This window comes from Gallus gallus, chromosome 19 (genome assembly GCF_016699485.2).
Source record: "Gallus gallus isolate bGalGal1 chromosome 19, bGalGal1.mat.broiler.GRCg7b, whole genome shotgun sequence".
Classification (NCBI taxonomy): Eukaryota; Metazoa; Chordata; class Aves; order Galliformes; family Phasianidae; genus Gallus; species Gallus gallus.
Genome location: NC_052550.1, coordinates 4,833,186 through 4,851,421, shown reverse-complemented (window position 1 = coordinate 4,851,421; position 18,236 = coordinate 4,833,186). Strand labels below are relative to the sequence as shown.

General features: G+C 42.5%; 1 protein-coding gene across 2 annotated transcripts; it reads right to left on the bottom strand.

The window, feature by feature from the left end:
* Positions 1 to 18,135, bottom strand: TAF15 (TATA-box binding protein associated factor 15). Of its 2 annotated transcripts, XM_415770.7 has the most exons (16): positions 18,010 to 18,135; positions 14,578 to 14,614; positions 14,074 to 14,122; positions 13,794 to 13,884; positions 13,598 to 13,715; positions 11,236 to 11,519; positions 10,310 to 10,424; positions 5,018 to 5,052; positions 4,353 to 4,385; positions 3,755 to 3,864; positions 3,090 to 3,219; positions 2,350 to 2,439; positions 993 to 1,077; positions 814 to 902; positions 595 to 697; positions 1 to 370 (listed from the first exon to the last, which is right to left on the bottom strand). In XM_415770.7, exons 1-16 carry the CDS (start codon positions 18,017 to 18,019, stop codon positions 331 to 333), a joined length of 1,419 nt encoding a protein of 472 aa, XP_415770.2. In that variant the 5' UTR covers positions 18,020 to 18,135; the 3' UTR covers positions 1 to 330. The 2 variants fall into 2 exon arrangements, with proteins under 2 accessions (XP_415770.2, XP_015151501.1); XM_015296015.3 differs by lacking the exon at positions 5,018 to 5,052.
* Between the last annotated feature and the right edge of the window lie 101 nt (positions 18,136 to 18,236).

Here is an 18,236-nt window from a genome sequence, read left to right as displayed (position 1 = left end):
TTTCACAAATAAAACAATCAGCATTTATTGTTGTATTACAAAACACTTCGTATTTTGGCAATATTTTACAGTTTATCCTTTTCCTTCTTAGGGCCTGTTGAAGAGGTATGGAAGGGGAGAAAAGAGGAGAAAGTTGAAATCAGGATTAAATTTCCATGTCTCGCATAAAAAAAATCCTCCCAAAGTGCCCCAGTCCCTCCCACCAAAATAAAAATCTAGTTCCACTCAGGTCAACTATCTGAAGAGGCCATGGGTGAAGCGGCAGGCAAAACTCTGGCAATTTCACTATCCAACGGGTCAAGGAGACAAACAAAACATTCACAGTGGTCTTCAGTATGGTCTGTTACGTTGATCATTTCTGAAGTCGTTCCTGGAAGGGACAGAAGAAGTCACGAGGAATCTCTGAAGCACATAATGATACTCCTCTCACTCAAACATCTCTACAGCTACTTCTGTGTCGGCTTCTGCTTATGGATACCTTTATCCAACAGTGCTCACAAAACACACCCAGTAGGCAAACTGACTTATTCACTTCTGAAGCTCTTATCTCTAGTTGATGTTACACAACTAAGCAGGGGTAAAGAGATGGCTTACCTTCCTCCCATTTTACCCCCATAGCCTCCTCCTCGGTCGCCACCTCTGCCACCACGTCCTCGATACCCCCTTTCTCCTCCATAACCACCTCTCCCACGGAAATCTGCAGGAAAATGCACACCAACACATCCGTCGGGTTATTCAGAAAGCTGAGGATGTCATTAACAGCTTTACCGCTTCAGAGGAGGTGCAGCAGCATTCAGGGATCTTTTTACACACCTCCTCCCGATGGACGTGAATCCTCTGGTCTGGGCTCACCACATTGGTTGCAGGAGTTCCTGCGAGCGAAGTTCATGTTACCACAGGACCTAGGGAGGACAAGGATTTCCCAGACTCAGCTGCTAAGAAACTCAGAGGGTGCACGTGAAACACCACTGCCCAATTAAAATGACACTTACGGGTTAGGACAAACCCAATCACCATTTTTGGGTTCCCCACTTCTACCCTGGAAGCCCCCACCTCTTCCATATCCACCTCGTGAACCTGTAGACAAAATTATAATCAGAATAAAGGAGGAGAAGTACCTAAGACTTATACATGAGAAGCATTTATTAAGGACTGCCACTGGCTTCAAAAATCAAGTGGCCTTCCACATGGAAGAAAGAGTAGATAGGCAATCTCTGTATTGACATTCATCAATAGGAAAGCCACAGTAGGAACTGTGAAGGAAGAGCAGGCAGGCAAACAACTGTACCCCTGTAACACTGAGCCTTCGAGAATTACTTTTCTGGTGCTGCATTTGCTCCTAGATACACAGCTGGAGGGTTTGGGCAAAATGGCAACAGAAACCTCAGCAGAGGTTAATGTATGTGCAGAACTGAAATACACGTGGTTACATGGACAGATTTAGAACTGAGGAGATGGGGAAAAAAACAGCAGGAGTAGCATGTGGTGGCCAGAAGAATTTGCTCCAACACATATTTATTATAAATTCTTTTTCAGCAATAAAAGGAAACTGGATCAGGTTGAATGGCCAATGGTAATTATATAAACCACCACGTGCATTAATAAATTTCCATAAAAATGTAACAGTGTATAATTGTATCACCCGCATATGGCCTGACTCAGTCACAGAACAAAGCAAACCCTGTGTGGATTAATGCCAGGATGCATCTGACACAACCACAGGGACAGTGCTGCATCAAAAAGACCAGGAACTTTTATCCCAACTGAGAATTCTTCATCAGCTTCAAAGTTTAAGAATGCAAATTTGTTGACAGCCACTAAACAAAACATGCTTCTAGTCGAATGCTCATTTATATCCAGTAGGCTAGTGATAAAACTGTATTATGCAGAGAATCTGGGAAATTAACATCTGTGTAACTAAAGGAGTTGGGCATCCAAGTGCTTCTCTAAGTCAGCAGCAGATGAATAACTTCTCTTGCTTAATACTATCTGGAAACGTCAGAGTATCTGAAGGCTCTGCAGTTAAAAGCCAGCACTCACTGCTAATTCACATCTGTGTGGAACCTGTAGATCCTCAAAGTCATCATCACTTCTTTGTAAGTAACAGTGAGACACCATCTGGAGGCTTTCCAGTTGAAAAGGAAAGCACAAGTTCTATGCAGTGCATAAAAGCTTGCAGGTCTCAGTTTTACTCAAGTTGGTTCAATACTTCTTACTTACTGCCAGAATCCCAAAGGCTCAAACACTTTGAGAAATCACTGCTACAAAGTCATCTCCATTTATAAACTATTGGCAGTTAAAAAGCACTTCACTACACAAAATGAAGGAGTTTACAGATTTTAGTCCCACCTCGACGTCCACCACCTCCACCTCCTCTCATGAATTCAGGTCTTCTAGTTGCAAAAGAAACTTTGATGACATTGCCATTGAATTCTTTTCCTGTGTTAAAACAGAGAGAAAAATTAATAGAGCTTTCAACAGCACAGCAGCAAGTTCAAGAGAACAGAAGTGATGTGCAAATGCAGACTGACTAAAAAGCCTTTAAGATGCAGGCAGCATGGAGTGAATGCCTTAGCTTAGAATGCACTGTTCAAAATGTGGGATGACAAACTCTACTTCATCATTTTCACATGAACCAAAAGATAAGGCTTTTGTACAGTGCAAGAGCCAGTGCAAAAATGAAACGCTCCCAAGTAAGGTAAGACATGACTTCTTAAATATAAGGTCTCTGTTCTTCATAGATACAAGGTTTACCAGACAGCAAGCAGGGCTGTATGGGCACCTGATGTAGTTATATTTGCTTTATCCTCCTGAACAAAAATAAAATCTTATTTTATCAGCAAAATAGTGCGCCATGACAGACTTCTACATACTATAATCCAAGTCCTAAAACTGAATTTTAAATCAATGTATTGCTGGGATCTGCTCTTTTCCACTGTTGAGCCCATAGTTTAAAAGCAATATGTACTATAATTCTCCACAACGTACATGCAAAGCAGCTGCCACAACACTGCCATAACCCTTGCCAAAACCTGAAGGTGCCACCCACAACACTAATAACAAAAGAAGAGGTAATTCATCTCACACACCATCAAACCAGTCAATGGCTGCTTTGGCAGAAGGGGGGTCATCAAAAGATACCGTTGCTTCTCCCTTTGGTTTGCCAGTATCCTTATCTGTGTACAGATTTATCATAGGCTTGCCAGTCTTTTTGTTGGTCTGGAAAGAAAGGTTGTGTTCTTAGCAAAGAAGAAATACTGGTAGAGTCAGTTCAGAGTGTAAGCTGTAACAGGTAAATGTCAGTAAAGAGCTGACAGCTCTTGGAGCTAGCTTGCAGAAAGATGCTTTTGATGGAAAGATACTTAATAGCTGCTCTCCATGAAGCGATGAGGGGCCTGGCTTTTACAAACATTGATGTTAAGAGCAGGAAGCCCTAATGTAGAACTGCAGAAGCAGAAATAACGGCCATAGGAACACGGAAGCATGCTTGCTGAAATATCAAGATGGTAAAACAGACATGGAGTTAATGACAAGGTTATAAAGACCAAAAAACTGAAAGAGACACAAAGCAACCTGAATGTCACCAGCAAGCTGGCTTATTTCAAATAAGCTGTCATCACCCAGATAGAAATATTATCTCTAACTTGTGGGAAGCCACAGCAAGCACCTGCCTCAGACAGTATCCATTACACCTCCAGTACACCAACTCCACATGTTCTCTTCCTCCTTACGAGAGATTTCTCACTTCACGTACCTTTATAATGCCTATTTGTTTGAAGTAGTCTGCCACTTGATCTGTTGAAACATCCTCTCCAAGTCCTTGCACAAAGATGGTGTTGTTGTCAGAGTTGTCAGACTCTGAATCTATTAAAAATAAGCTACAGTCACCATACATCTTTGTGTTAGCAACAGAAGAAATATTTTAAGCTGGAGTCCATTCTTCCCAGTAGCAGATGCTTATAGCCCAAAGATAACTTGTGTGAGACAAAAGATGAGAGCACGATACTGAGGTTAATGCAGTGTGCATGCACAGCTGTTTGCCATGCAGCCAGGACATCACACCCTTCCAAGAAATGCATGTTTTAAATAATACAAATTTACAGCAGCAAGAGCAGTCGCTTGGCTCAACCTGGTTCATGGTTCATCTGCATATTCTTATTTGATGCAACCAAAATCCACCCACCAAATCACATGCACCAAAGGAGAAGACATTCCTCTCAATGAAGGTAAGCTTCAGCTAAGTCACTTTTGAGCCATGGGAACTGCAGCCACATCCATGTTTGCAGACATACATTTAAAAAGCAATGACCTACGAGCAACAATCCAACCCCACCCCCTGCTTGTTTCCTTACCAGCATCTGATCTCTGTCCATAATCTCTTTGACCTATGAAAGAGGTTTGAAAAAAGCAGAAAAAAAAATAAAAAAAGAGGAAGACTATTTTTAGCAAAACATTTTCAAGCAACTTTTTTTTCTTCTTTTTTTTAGAGACAAGAAAATATTTAAAGCACGTATGCAATGCATCTAAGATCTAAAGCATTAACCAGAGATTTAGAGGTATTTAGATTAAAACGTTCAACAGAAGGTGTCTGTAGGACGTTACTGTGCTCTTTAACTTGCAGTGTGTGGCAGCTGCCACACTGATGCTATGCTGGTGTTAGCTTGCAAATGCTGGTTGTCAGATCACCAAGCACTTTACTGAGCTGTTGGGTTTTTTCCCCCTCTGGTACCTTTCTAAGAAGTATTTGTAACAAACAATAATAATAATAATAATAAAAATAACAACAATAATAATAAAAAAAAAGATCTAGTGAACATCACTGTCTCCACAAATTCTTTCATGCAATTTGACAAAGCAGAAATCTAGCTTACTGCTCAATGGTTGGCTATTAAAACTGACCAACACACCAGCCTCACCAGAAGGCTACAATGCTTCTACGAGACAGTAACAAGAGATTGGTGGCTTTTAGACTTATAAAGGATTTCCACTGAAACATTTTTGGATACTCGGCACTTACCACCATAATTTTTGAAGCCACCACGGTCACCACCACTGCAGAGGAAAAATTGAAGAAATGATTTCTTCCTTAAGTCTCTATGTGCTGAGCCCAAGGCTCCATCTACAGTTAATGAGAGTTACTGTCTAGCAGCTAAAGCACCATCTCTACGTTCTCCTCTCCGACCATTCACGTTCAAAGGTTTAAACACATGAAAGTGAATCACCTTCCAGGGTGCTGCACTGGAGGAGTCCTCAACAGTCATTTCAATGTAGCCCACAGACATATCTTTGTTTCAGTACTTCCTCCCATCCCACAAGCCAAAATAACTGCTATTAAAAACCGGGTTTTAAAACAGAACCATTATTTTCATGAAGGTTAATGGGGTTTAATTGCAGATGTAATTGCTGCTTTGGAATAATTGGTACTTCAGTACTTTCCTACGAATAAGAAGAGCTCGAGGTAATTAACCTGTTGTTATGCATTTATATGTTTATATTTAAGGTCCCCTCCAACCTACGCTGTTCTGTGATTCCCCACTGGGGGCAAATGGCAGTACCAGCCATTCTCTGAGAGGGGTGAGCAGGGACCTACTGCACTGCTAGCACCTGGCACTACAGAGGGTGTGTGCATGTGAGCTTCAAAAGCAGAGCCTGGCAACTTTTAGTTCATTCATTCTGAAACCTGTGGCACAAAACGCAGACCACGTTATGAGATGACACACAGCAGTGTTCAAAGGTTAGAAGGGAGACCTGAAACAGGGTGCTATCTTGCCAATTACATGCATGAAAAGAAACCCTCTAAAATGTAAGTGTTTGTACTTGTAGGAAGTGCAGATGCAGTATCTTGATAATACTAATCCAACAATCTAAACCCATCCAGAAAGTAAATCCACGACCAATACAGCCAATACTGGACATGAGGACTTCACTGGAGATGTCAGGGGAAAAATGTGTGCACTGTGATTCGGAGCAGTGATGGAGCTGGGTACACAAAATGCACTGGAAGACAGGTGACTTTGTCATGCACTAACTCTGCACCCGGGACTGAGTGGTAGGGCAATTCAGAACTTCCCAAGCATTGTTTTTAACTGATGTCTGTTGAAACGTGCTTTTGCCCAAATATGCTTCAGCCCATTATCTTCTGCTTAGTCCCACCTGCCTGACCCAACACACACCCCTATCTGTTCAATGGCAGATACCTTTGATGACAGATGAATGCTCCCCCTCATTTTCCCCCATTTGTAAGGCCCCAGTTTATAAAGCTGCAGTGTGTTACACTCCTGAGATTGGTGGGCAGAGCTACCCAAGGTGTTCAGGAGTTAAACATGGGAGCTGGCTGTGAGGAGCTAGCTTCAGTCTCACAATTACCCTTCACTGAGACCAGAAACGTAATCCTCAGCCTCACAACTGAGCTAGCTCCCAAACTCACATCAGAGAACACATGGAATATTTCATTTTAGCATTTCAGCCTGTTGCTTCCTCAGCCTTGCACACAGACCAAAGAGACGTGTGGCCAGATGCAGTCTGAGGCTTTAACATTCTACATTAAGGTCACCAACAGGTTGCCAAGATTCAGCAATGCCACCAACATACATAACAAAATAGAAGAGACTGAGAGTGAACTGCAAGCAGCCAGAAAGCATACATTACACTCTGCGTGGTGATCAAACTCACTGCTATGAAAAGCACATCGTTCTTTTCTTCTGTACTTGGTCACATTTAGACATCACCTACTTGAGTGTGAATGAGGTTCCTCTGAGCACTGCTTACTTCAGCTGGGAATACCTTTATATTGTAGGCTCAGTTACATGGAGAGCACAATGGCATGCAGACAAGAAATACACTTAAAACATGCTAAGGTATGGGCAGAAGTGAAACTAAATTCAGGAACCCAATTTCAGCCCCCAACACGCATCTATGTCTCATCAAGTGTAGGAGTTCCATGTAAGAATGTGCTTTTCCACACAAGAAGTAAATGCCTGGTGCACCCATGATGTCACTGACAGATGGCTTTTCTGCTGCCCGTATTTACTGACTCTGCCCATGTTTCTCCAAATTCCATATAAAGCTAAGCTCAGGCATATACATCACAAGGTAAATATTAACCTGAACACAAACCACTCTGCTCCAAGAACCATTCGCATCCCGTTGTAGTTTCTTGATATCCCAATGAGCCAATTCCTACTCACATGAGCTAGCACAGCAATTAAGTTGCATAATTAACATTTTGCTTGTAGTGCAGCAACTTTAAATCTCAAAGAGAAAAAACATCTATGCTGAACAGAGTTCTACACAGCACCTCTTTAATTTCACCAACACAGCTCATGAGCAAAGGCAGAGCTTCTCCCATGCAGTGCAGAGCCTAACAGAAGAGTGGCAGTGTGGGTATGGCCACTCAACTGGAAGAATCAAGGGTGAAATTCTTCATTCTCAAGACCTGTTGTACCTGCTCTCTAAGCACAGGGGCTCAAAGATGAGCCTCTACTACTACAGGTTAAAAAAAAGGTTCTGTTCCTAGCCAAAATATCATTTATTGAGATTATCAGTACTGTAGTACTGTACAACTCTGTGCTGTACAGCTCTGCACAGGCACAAAAGAAAAATGAGCATTCCCTGCAGTACATGTTTGGGTCATTCTAGTTTTCAGAATAATGATTCATACCTGAACGTTACCAGCCATGCTTTAAAATACTTTATAAAGGACACTTAAAGAACTGAAAGCTCTCAGAATGTATAAATGCTGATTTGATTTTACCCCAAATGCTCCAGAATTACTTTTTGCACTGCCAGACTGCTGCAGGATGCCCTGCATGCAGGTAACAGGCCACAGGGCCAGCAATAAACCTGCTAGAAAATAGCACCGCAGCCAAAAACACCATTATCACTGTACAGGACAGCACTGTGTCAGCAAGGGCACTGTGAACAGGATGCCTTCATCGCCCACCACCATGGAACAGATGAGGCAATGCAGCTGTAAGAACACCAAGCACTGGGCAGTGCTTACTGATGAACAACAAGCTGCAACAAGATCTCCCTGCTTTGCACTGCCAGGAAAGATGAGGGCTTTTTTTAACGTCTAACACAAAAGGGATTTGCTACCAGCTCAAATCACTAACTATACTTTTTCCTCAGTGTCATGGAACAAGAACTAGATGCTGCTAAAACTCACTTACATGTTATTTTCTTCTCATTACAAAAACCAAAGCCAAATATTTCTGCAGACGAGATTGTTAGATTGGTATTTCCTGATGGTTATGGAATTTAAGCATTAAAATGTGATCAAAGGAAAAACTTAAAGTATTACCTAGTCACTGGGGATGGACGTGACGTTCCTGCACAAGCTGCTTTTAGTTCAAATAAAGAAACCCAAGGAAACGAAAGCAAAACCTACCCTGATACCCCACATTTCAACGGGATTAAAAGTAGTTTGTTCCTTACCTGAACTTCTTTCCCCTCTTGATCATATGGTTTGCTATTTTATTTAACCTTTTATACTTCGCCAGTAAGCATGTGACTTTGCTAACATGTGTCAGGAGGAGAATCCCCAGCTATAATTTTGCAGAAAGACTGAGGGAGTATTTATGGCACTGTAGTTTCAGAAAAATCCTCACTGCAAAAGGCACTGCAGTCTGCATCACTGAATGGAAGCAGACAGATTCACAACACACGCCCTAACGCCTTCCCACCTCAACACAACCTCCCCCTTCCTCCCATTCACCTTCATTCTTTCCCCTATTTGGGCTCTGAAGTGCAGTGAAGTATCGTTATCCACGTGGATGTGCACAGGAAATCTTTCTTACATTTTGGATAACTAGGGCAAGGGGCTTCATCTTCACAGACATTCATTTCTCTTAGCTCACAAAGACAGGAGTTTGTTTCAAAGTGATGAAGGCTACCAAACAAACGTTTTTTGAAGCTCACATTCATTTCCCATATTGGAAAGGACTCAAGTAATTATTTTATTTTATTTTAAACAGATTATATCATCGAAGTATGAAAAGCCCTTATCTACATATAAAAATAGGTTTTAAAGAAGTTCACTTCCAGCTATGAATGAACTCAGAAATGATTCAGCTAGTTAAGTTCACGTTACATAAAAACCCAGCACATTTTAATATTAAGTAACTCCTAATACGTTCCTAACTGTGTCACCATGCCTGATTAGGAGAGGTCCATCTATATCAAAACAGCCATAAGGTACAATCTGGGACCACCTCAGAATCAGGAAAACTTTAAATATGGCTTAAAAATAGATACTTCAAAACACAACCAAGTCTCAACACATTGTTGAATTTCTTTCTTTAAACTTTATCAGCTCAAATGAACAGCAGTGCATTATTAAAGTTCTTTATCTGGAGTTTAGGCAATAACCCAGAATTCTGCAGACTATTTCAGGGTAAGTGATGTTGGCAAGCAATGCTTCCAAGCTCACTGGAAGCCTCTCTATTCTTACTTTGCATCAGTGAGCATCCTACATACCCCAACCATCATGGAGGTACATAAAACACAGCCAATTGTGACTGTTTGTTAAGAAATAGCAATGCTATTTGGCCTAATTCAATGAGATCTAAAGCAAAGGTCCCAGTTTCTCAGACCCATGAACGAAACCATCAAGCACAAAACTAAGCATGTGCATATATTTTCTTGACAGAAACAGGGTCAAAGGCAATGCAAAGCTACCCTCCCTGTGAGTATTTAGAATTTACCTGAAGTAAACAGGTTTAGACTGACAGCTCAACAAATAATAAAAACTGTATTTTAATGGAAGCTTAAAATTGAAAAAAAGAAAAAACCAACCCAAAACAATAAAGAAAAAGCTATTATTATTACAGTAATTTGATTAAAATCATATTTAGGAAGCTGAAAGATAACTAGCCAACTCTAATGTAATGATTTGTCATCAAAGTCAAAATACTTCCTTGCCAAAGGGTTAGCTACCTTAGCTATGAAATTTATAGAACTGTCTCAGACTTTGGCTGTTGGTTTTCTCATTCAGAAAGGATTTTCACAGGTTTTAAGTATCTTATTTCAAGTGATGGGTTCTGGCAGCTCTTTCATTGCAGCTAATGTAAATAAAATGCAGCTATGTGTCATAACAATCAAACACTTCGGTCTCAATCTGTCTGAAAGTAAAAGCTTTACCTGAGCAAAATGCATCTCTTTGTAGTGCAGAAAGGATTGGTTTTAGAAAGCAACTACCTTTCATTTTTTGAGATCTAAATCTATAGGCAAATAATAAAGAAATTTTACAACAGCTAAATAATAAGGCCTAAGGGGAAAGAACTGCAGGCACTGGAATGAGATCACTTACCTATATCCAGACATATGACCTCTTCCATCCATGTCATATCCCCCTCTACCTCCTCCCTGTGACCCGCCATATCCTCTATTATCTTCTCCATACCTGCTCTTTTCCCGACGATCATCTGAAGGAAAAAAACAGGCAAAAGATGAGTAAACTGCAGTTCAGACCGTGGCGTACTGAAAATTCCTGCTCTACATTTTCTTCTTCTTCAAGTCTGCTGCTTTCCAGATATGAATGGCAACTCTTATATATCCCGCTTCCATTATCTACTGCAGGAAGTAACGGAGCACAGTTTGATTTTGCTCCACTGATCTCCCTCAGCCTCCAGTGCTGTATGGTATCTTGGGAAGTAAACACTGTACTTCAATTTTAAAATAAACACTACATTTCTCTAACATTAATGACACATTATCTAAAATATATTTTTCATTCTACTTTCCACACAGGCCTTCTCATTTTGCAAAAGAAATCACAGAAGACAGAAGGAGGGTAACACGTGTGGGCCCTGCTGCTTGAGCTAAGATTTTGCAGAAAATGGTCTGTCTGAAACTTATTTCCATCTGTCTCAGAATTTACGGACGCAGCATGAAGCTGGAATGTGAAGTACAAAAGCTCTTCATGAATCGTCCAGACTTTCATATAGGAAAAAGGTGCAAAACAGCTTGAAAGAAAATCCCATGCAGACCTTGTAGGACTCTGCAAGGCTGTCTCCAACAAGTACAACCACAACAATTTGGGGGTCCCAATGTTTTTTTGTTTCTGCATAATGCACTGAAAGCCTTAACATGTAAAACATTACCCCATCACATCAACATGGAAGAAGAGCTTTAACCATTCACCAAATCAACCGCCCATGGAAGGAAATCCATCTATTTCACAGTGCTTCCGTTCAATGTTACTAACCAATATTTAATTCAACCTGTTAATTTTACCTTGGCTGTTGTGGCTATAGCTTCCCTTCTGAGACTGGTAGGATTGCTGAGAATGGCCATATGAGCTTTGGTGCTGGTTATAGCCTGACTTTTGGTCATATGAGCTCTGGTGGCCATAGCCCGACTGCTGGTCATATGAGCCCTGGTGGCCATAGCCCGACTGCTGGTCATATGAGCTTGACTGCTGGTCATAAGAGTCTTGGTTTTGTCCATAGCTTGACTGCTGGTCATAAGAGCTTTGGTGCTGACCATAGTTTGACTTTTGTTCATAAGAGCCTCTTCCACTTAAAATAAACAGAATTTGTATTAATAGCTAAACGTTCACAGAATAGAGAGCAAAGTCATTGTAGAAAATACATGACATTGGTAAAATTCCCTGGTCACATTTACCTCCCAGTCATTACTGCCATGATGATATGAAAACACTGTATGTCTCATCTCATCTCTGTTGGGATATATCTGATTTTAAGTAAAACCAAGGCAGAAAAATGTACATTCCACCACTTTCCAGACATCCTCAACTTCCTTCAATGAGTAATTATCAGCAGTGCTCCCTTCACATACCCTCAAACATGAGGTGATGCCCTCAAACATTCCTGTAATCCTTCCCACTCTAATGTCATCTACCTATAGTATCTCACTAACTTTTATCAGAAACTTTGATGAGAATCATCATCCCTTTGATATTACAACTGAATGCGCCCCTACATTCTGAGGAATCATCCATAACTCTTCTCCAACTCCACCGTTTAATCAAATCTATAGCAACCACAACAAAACTTCACCTATACCATACAACCCAAGACTACTTACTAATTCAGCACACAAGGTAGAAACAAAAGCGTTTTGAAAAACTAGATAGGCAAGAGAACTATTGTTCCAGTTGGGTTTCCCTGTCATAGCAAGAAATCACATAGATTTACGAGAAATAAATTGCATCTAGGAAACACTGACTCTTACTCATCCCTTTGTCTTCCCCCTAGGTACTTAGTTGTGGCTTAGATGCATTCTTTTTTGAGTAATTGAGATTAATCACCGGCTTTTGTCACCCTTTCTTCTCTTCCTCATTACTTCTCACACCCTTTTTCAAAAAATGAGGCACTACATTTGCCACTCTCCAGGCCCTATCAGTCTTACTTACTCCCCAAAATCAAACAAAGCAAGAAAATCCATAGGGAACAGAAACTTCTACAAGAAGTTTCCACTAGATTTTCAAAAACTCAAACTACCCCATCCAACTAAGTACTTAATTATGTGATCAGCCACTCCAAAATTATCATCATTTTTAATATCCCAGTTTCTCCTTAATTGTTACAACCATACATAGACAACCAAAGCTGAACCATGTACCTGCCTTCCTTTCAGTGACACTCTGAGTGACAGCACCTGAACTTAAAGCTTAAAACCTTCCTTGTCTATATTAAGATGTTTTGCAATGATAACTACAAAAACAGAAACCAAGTACAGGTTTGCTGAAGCCTAGATTGTCTTATAAGCTTGCAAAACAAACTAAGAATTCTTGGACTCTGAACACAAGAATGAGGCTTATTACGTACAATGTATTTTTAATGGATAACATGACTCTCATTAAAGACTGACAGGAAGAGGTAACCTTGGAGTAAATGCACAGAGTTTGCAAATAAGACAATAAAGTATTCTAGCACCAAGCTGCTTTTTAAGTTCTGATGGGGTTGGGCTGAGAGAATACTTTCAAAGTTGTATTATTAACCCTCCTGCAAATGAGTACAACTACATCTAACAAATGAAATACATTTATGATAGTGTAAAGTACTGAATCTATGACTGGAGAATGTATATGAACATTTAAGTCGGTTGATGAGAATATAAAAGCATGTTTTGAGAATCCAATTTGGTTGGAAAAATATGTATCTCCTAAATGGTATTTCTGAATCCTTTCCTCTTCTTTCCAGCAAGAAAAGGCATTCCAAGCCATAGAAGACATCTGCAAATCTAAGAACTGTAAGGTTACTGCAATTTTATGTAAAAAAACACACAAATAGACAGATAACTGACCCAACTTTTTCTTAATGAAAACAGTCTCTACCAAATCCATTCTTTGCTGAGGTCACTATCCAAAGACTTTCTATAATTTCTCTTCCCCCATAACTTGGCTTCAGGACAACCACATCCATCCTTCTTATCTAAAGAAATATGCTTTCCCTACTTCCTATTCTTTGAGGTATAAAAAAGGTCTTAAAACTGTAAATTATTAGACATCTGTCATTTGTGTTCTTGTTTTTTATTTCAACAACTATAGCAGAAAACTTGTTATAGCTCTAGTTAAGAATACACTACTACTAGATAGGACTTTAAACAGGTAATGTAATCCCAGCTTTCTTACCCTCTAGACGACCCTTTCTGCTGCCCCTGGTTGCTGTAAGACTGCTGGTTGTATGAGCTTTGATTCTGATTATCGTAACTAGACTCATCATCATAGCCATGGGAATCCTGCCCGTAACCTGGAAATTGAGGAAGAAAACTTTTAGTAAATATTCACATTTTAGTTACTGCCAATGAATGTAACAAGATACCCAAACCTGTTTGATTTTGTCCATAGTTCCCATGATAGTTTCCATAGCTCTGTCCATAGGAGGAATTGTCTCCACTCTGCCCATAACCAGAATATCCCTGTAATTTGGAGAATATATTTAAATGAAGCGTAAATCCCACAGCAGGTGAGTACAGTTTTCCTTTGCCAGACATAACTGCAAACACCAAGCATGGGTGAAAAGAGACTCCTTCCCAGCCCAGACAGTGCAACCCATGAACCATCTTTTTACACCAATCTAGAAAAACAAGATGCTTTTTTAAGCTTACCTGTGTTTGTCCATAACTTTGATTGCCCTGGTTGCCATAGGACGAATAGCTGTAAGAGAAAAAATGTAGTTAGAAAATATTTATAGTGCCATCCATGTAGGCTGGAAAGTGCTTTGGGTGTTGTTTTGAGCATCCTCTATAAACCTTGATTAACATTTCAGGGAACAGCTTAAGGCAGTCTTACGAAAAACGTATCTCTATATTCATGACATTTCAGTTTGCATCTCCTTTTTGCCTTCCCTGAGTGAATATCAGCTTTTTGTCCTATTTTTTAAGACTTCTTAATGAAGGCCCATGGCCCCAAGCTTCCTGCAACTGTAACGTGCAGAACGTATCAACGCTGTATAGTGTTGAAAAAAAGACTGCAGAATCTTGCTGGGAATCCTAAATGGCCTTTCATTTTACATATTTAATTGGTAACAGAAAAAAAAAAAAAAAAAAAAAGAAGGAAGGAAGAAGGAAAAGGAAGGAAGGAAGGGAAGAAAACAAGAAAAAAGCCCATACCTCTGCTGGCCTCCAGACTGACCATAACTTCCAGAATCTAGAAAAGAAGTAAGTCATATTGAGAATTTCTAATGGGTGCCTCGTTCCTTGATCTGATATAAAAGGAAGAAGCCTGGGAAGAGGGAGGAAGGCGCAGGTGCAGTGAACAGGAGGACCACTCTCCCAATAGAACCAGGCAGCTTCTTCCTTGTCCTCAGACAAGATGCCCAGGCACACAGAAGAACAGCATGTGGAGGACACACAACTTCTCTTTTGGAAGTGCCCGGATTCCATCTTCACATTTCCATGGTCCTCCTCAACAGCCAGGACTGTCCAACCCCTGCTAATGGCTATCGAATGTAGTCCCATCATCAGTGAACAGAAAGTAGCTGCTTAATTAATCCAGCAAAGCTAAGTAGGTCAGTCCTACTGAACCCCATTTTAAGGTGTCACACAAAGCAAGGAGGTGGAACTTGGAGATGTAAATCAGGGATGAAGAATCATCTTGCAATTCTTCTCTTTAAGTTACTCCAAGAGCTTATACACAGATTGCAGTACCGTGGTCTAAAAACAGCTATCCAGAACTTCTGCTTTCATCCCCGCTTTCTGTTTTCCCCATCTGTTTCCATGTATATAACCTCTACTCCTGGAACTGACTAAAAAGCTGAAACCGAGAATGAGTTACAGTGCAGAAGAAATGTCATAAACTGTAAACAAACAGCAAACACACACCAAATCGCTCCAATTCTGTTTGTCACACCTCCCTCATCTGGCTATAAATCTGTTCCTGCCAGTACTTACACTTAAACTCAGGCACACAGCCAAGATCAGGATGTCACCTCAGCTATTCAGACGCAAAGCAGTGGCTTTAATTGCAAAGCATCTCCTCAAGGCACCAGAAAGCATCACATTGCAAACTGCAAGAGAAACGCTCAGCAGAACCTAACAAGAGGTGCAATATCTGATTTCCCATCTCACAGAGTGTTTTCACCCAGATGGGACACATTCACATCATTCTGCACCGCTACACAAATATTTCATTGCTTTCTCATAACAAAAAGCAAATGTTTCTTGTTTTTAACAAGGTAAAGGACGCATCTTTTACATTATTTCCATCTAAACAGTAACAAAGGTTATTGTTAAATAGGTTATAACATTTTAAAGTGATTGTTTCGCTTTAAGTTTTGCATGTGATTTGTCTGGGTTTCAGCTGGGATGGACCTGTTTTCTTCACAGTGCCTATTATGATGCTATGTTTTGGTTTTAGGAGAAAAATGATGCTGATAGCACACAGATGTCCATAGCTGCTGCTAAGCAGGGCTGTGCAGAGCAATGGCCATTGGCAGCGAAGGGCCCAAAGAGCTGGGAGAAGGGGAAAGAATTGGGAGAGCTGACTGAAACTGGCCAAAGGTGTATTCCATACCATGACATCAAGCAGAAAGAGTTTTGAAGGGGGGTGGGAGTTCATCTTGCTCTCTTCTGCTCGTGAGGGGCCAGCTGGGCACAACTGCTTGCATATAATAATATATACATTTATATCTGTATTTGTCATAATTATTATCCTTTTCTTTCTCTCTATCTTAGCAAATAGCTTTATCTCAACCCACAAATTCTACTTTGTTGTTCTCAATTCTCTCCCCCATCCCACTGGGAAAGGGAGGAGTGAGCAAATGACCGTGTGGTGCTCAGTCACCTGTCAGGCTAGACCACAACCACGTTAATTCTGTCAATTAAATGAAAGCACATCAATGGTTGTTTCAGGAAGAATTCTTGAACGAGGATGTAGTTACCTACAAGCACAAGAACTACATTTGACCTCCTCCATTTCCCCCTCAGAAACTCCTGCCAAGCCACAACAATTTGGGAAAAGACTAAAAGCAACCAGATAAGGAGCCTGTAAAATATGAACGTATCGAATCAGAGGAATTTCCTTTATTTATACATTTTTTCTCTGTGCTGATTATCCCTTCTTGGACTGCTTAGTCTACAGCCTTTGGTGGGCTCAGCAGGGATATGAGATTTTGAAAACAACAGAGTTAATTCTGGGAAGTCCTGGATGTGCAGGGACTTCTTCTGAATGTAGAAACAGCTAATGGAAAAACTCCCTGTGAGTGAAGCGAGGTGTAGCTTACAGTACTGCTCTGGAGCCATATTCCTCTTAAGAAAGAATTTGCTGTGTGCGCCTCAGACCTGAAGATGTTCTATGAAGTGATTTCTCATAAGGAAGCAGCAGCTTGTACAGCATCCTCAAGACAAAAAGAATCTCACCACGGAGTAACGAGGGGACACGTCACGTGCTTGGCTGGTACCTACCTGAGGTCTGGAAGAAAGGGTGTTTATTTCACTGCCAAACTTCATTCATTTGGCAGAAGACTCTGTGGTCTGATTTCACGCTGCAGTACCTTTGGATGTGTTTTCTTCTCATTGCAAAGAGTTGCTCCTTGCACTGGGAGCCCTTTGGCACACCTTGCTTGGTTTTCTCTTATTCTGTCATTCAGGTACATGACAGCAGACCACACTACAACAGCTCAACCCTGAGAATTGAGGGCAGGGGGCATTGCTCATCCTGTGCAGGAGGGACAGAAGGGAATGCTCCCTCCCCAAGTCTTCTGCTGCTGAGATCAAAATGGGACCTCACATCCAACAGGGTGAAGAAGTGCCACCACATCCTGCTGGCAGGAGCCCCAGGGAAAGCTAGGGGGCATGGGCAGCAGTTAAGGGGCACAAGCTGGGGGAGGGCAGGAGGGTACAGCCCATGCTGCTGGGTGCACAGCCCAAGGGAAGGGTTGCACCCCATGCTGCATGAGGCTCAGCAAAAAGAGGTGGGGAAAATCCCATTCTGTGGGGTGCACAATCCAAAGGGGGGGACGGGGAGGAGGAGGATATCCCATGGATGGAAGAGATGAGACCCAAAGGGAGAGGGAGCCACATCCCATGTTAGAGGTGCATGATTCAAGGAGGGGTCACATTCCATGTTCAGAAGGGGCAAGATCCAAAACAAGAGGAATCATATCCCATGCTGGGGGTGCACGATCCATGCGGGGGGGGGGGGGGCGGGGGCGGGCTCACATCCCAGGCTGGAGACGGGCTGCACGATCCAGAGCGGGGCCCCACACCGAGGGGAGACCCCTGCCCAGGGGGCGTGGCCAAAACAGACCCCGCCCCCCGACGAAAACGGGGCGTGGCCTGGCCTGCCCGCAGCTGGGGTCTCCCGGGAGGGGGGCGTGGCCTCGACGGAGGGGGCGTGGCGACGGACGCCATTAGGGGGGCGTGGTCCCCTCCCCCTCCCCGCCGGCGGAGGCGCGCGCGGCGGACGGTGCGTGTGTGTGGGGGGGGGGGTGCGCCCCGCTCCCTGCCCCCCGACACGGCCTCCTCCCCCCGCGCCCGCCCGCGCCGCCCTACCGTGGGGAAAAGCCGCCGTCCCCTCCGCGCTCCGCGCTCGAGTGCACCTACCCGAAGCCATGGCTGCTGCCTGGCGTTGTGCTGCGGGACGGGAGCGAGCGGCGGGAGCGAGCAACGAAGTTAGCCGGGACCGAGCGCAGCGCCGGCCGCGCGCACAGTGAGGCACCCGCAGCTCGCGCAGACTGCGGGGCCCGGCAGCCAATCAGCGAGCGCGGAGCGTTCCACTCGCCCGGCGGCGCGGGGGGGGCGGGGAGTGGGGCAGGGGCGGTACCAACGCG

Excerpts from the sequence above, each read along its gene's own strand:
- TAF15 (XM_415770.7), bottom strand. Across the intron at positions 3,865-4,352 it reads TGGACAGAGATCAGATGCTG|ATTCAGAGTCTGACAACTCT; the intron begins GTAAGGAAACAA and ends TATTTTTAATAG. Across the intron at positions 903-992 it reads GATTGGGTTTGTCCTAACCC|GTCCTGTGGTAACATGAACT; the intron begins GTAAGTGTCATT and ends TGTCCTCCCTAG.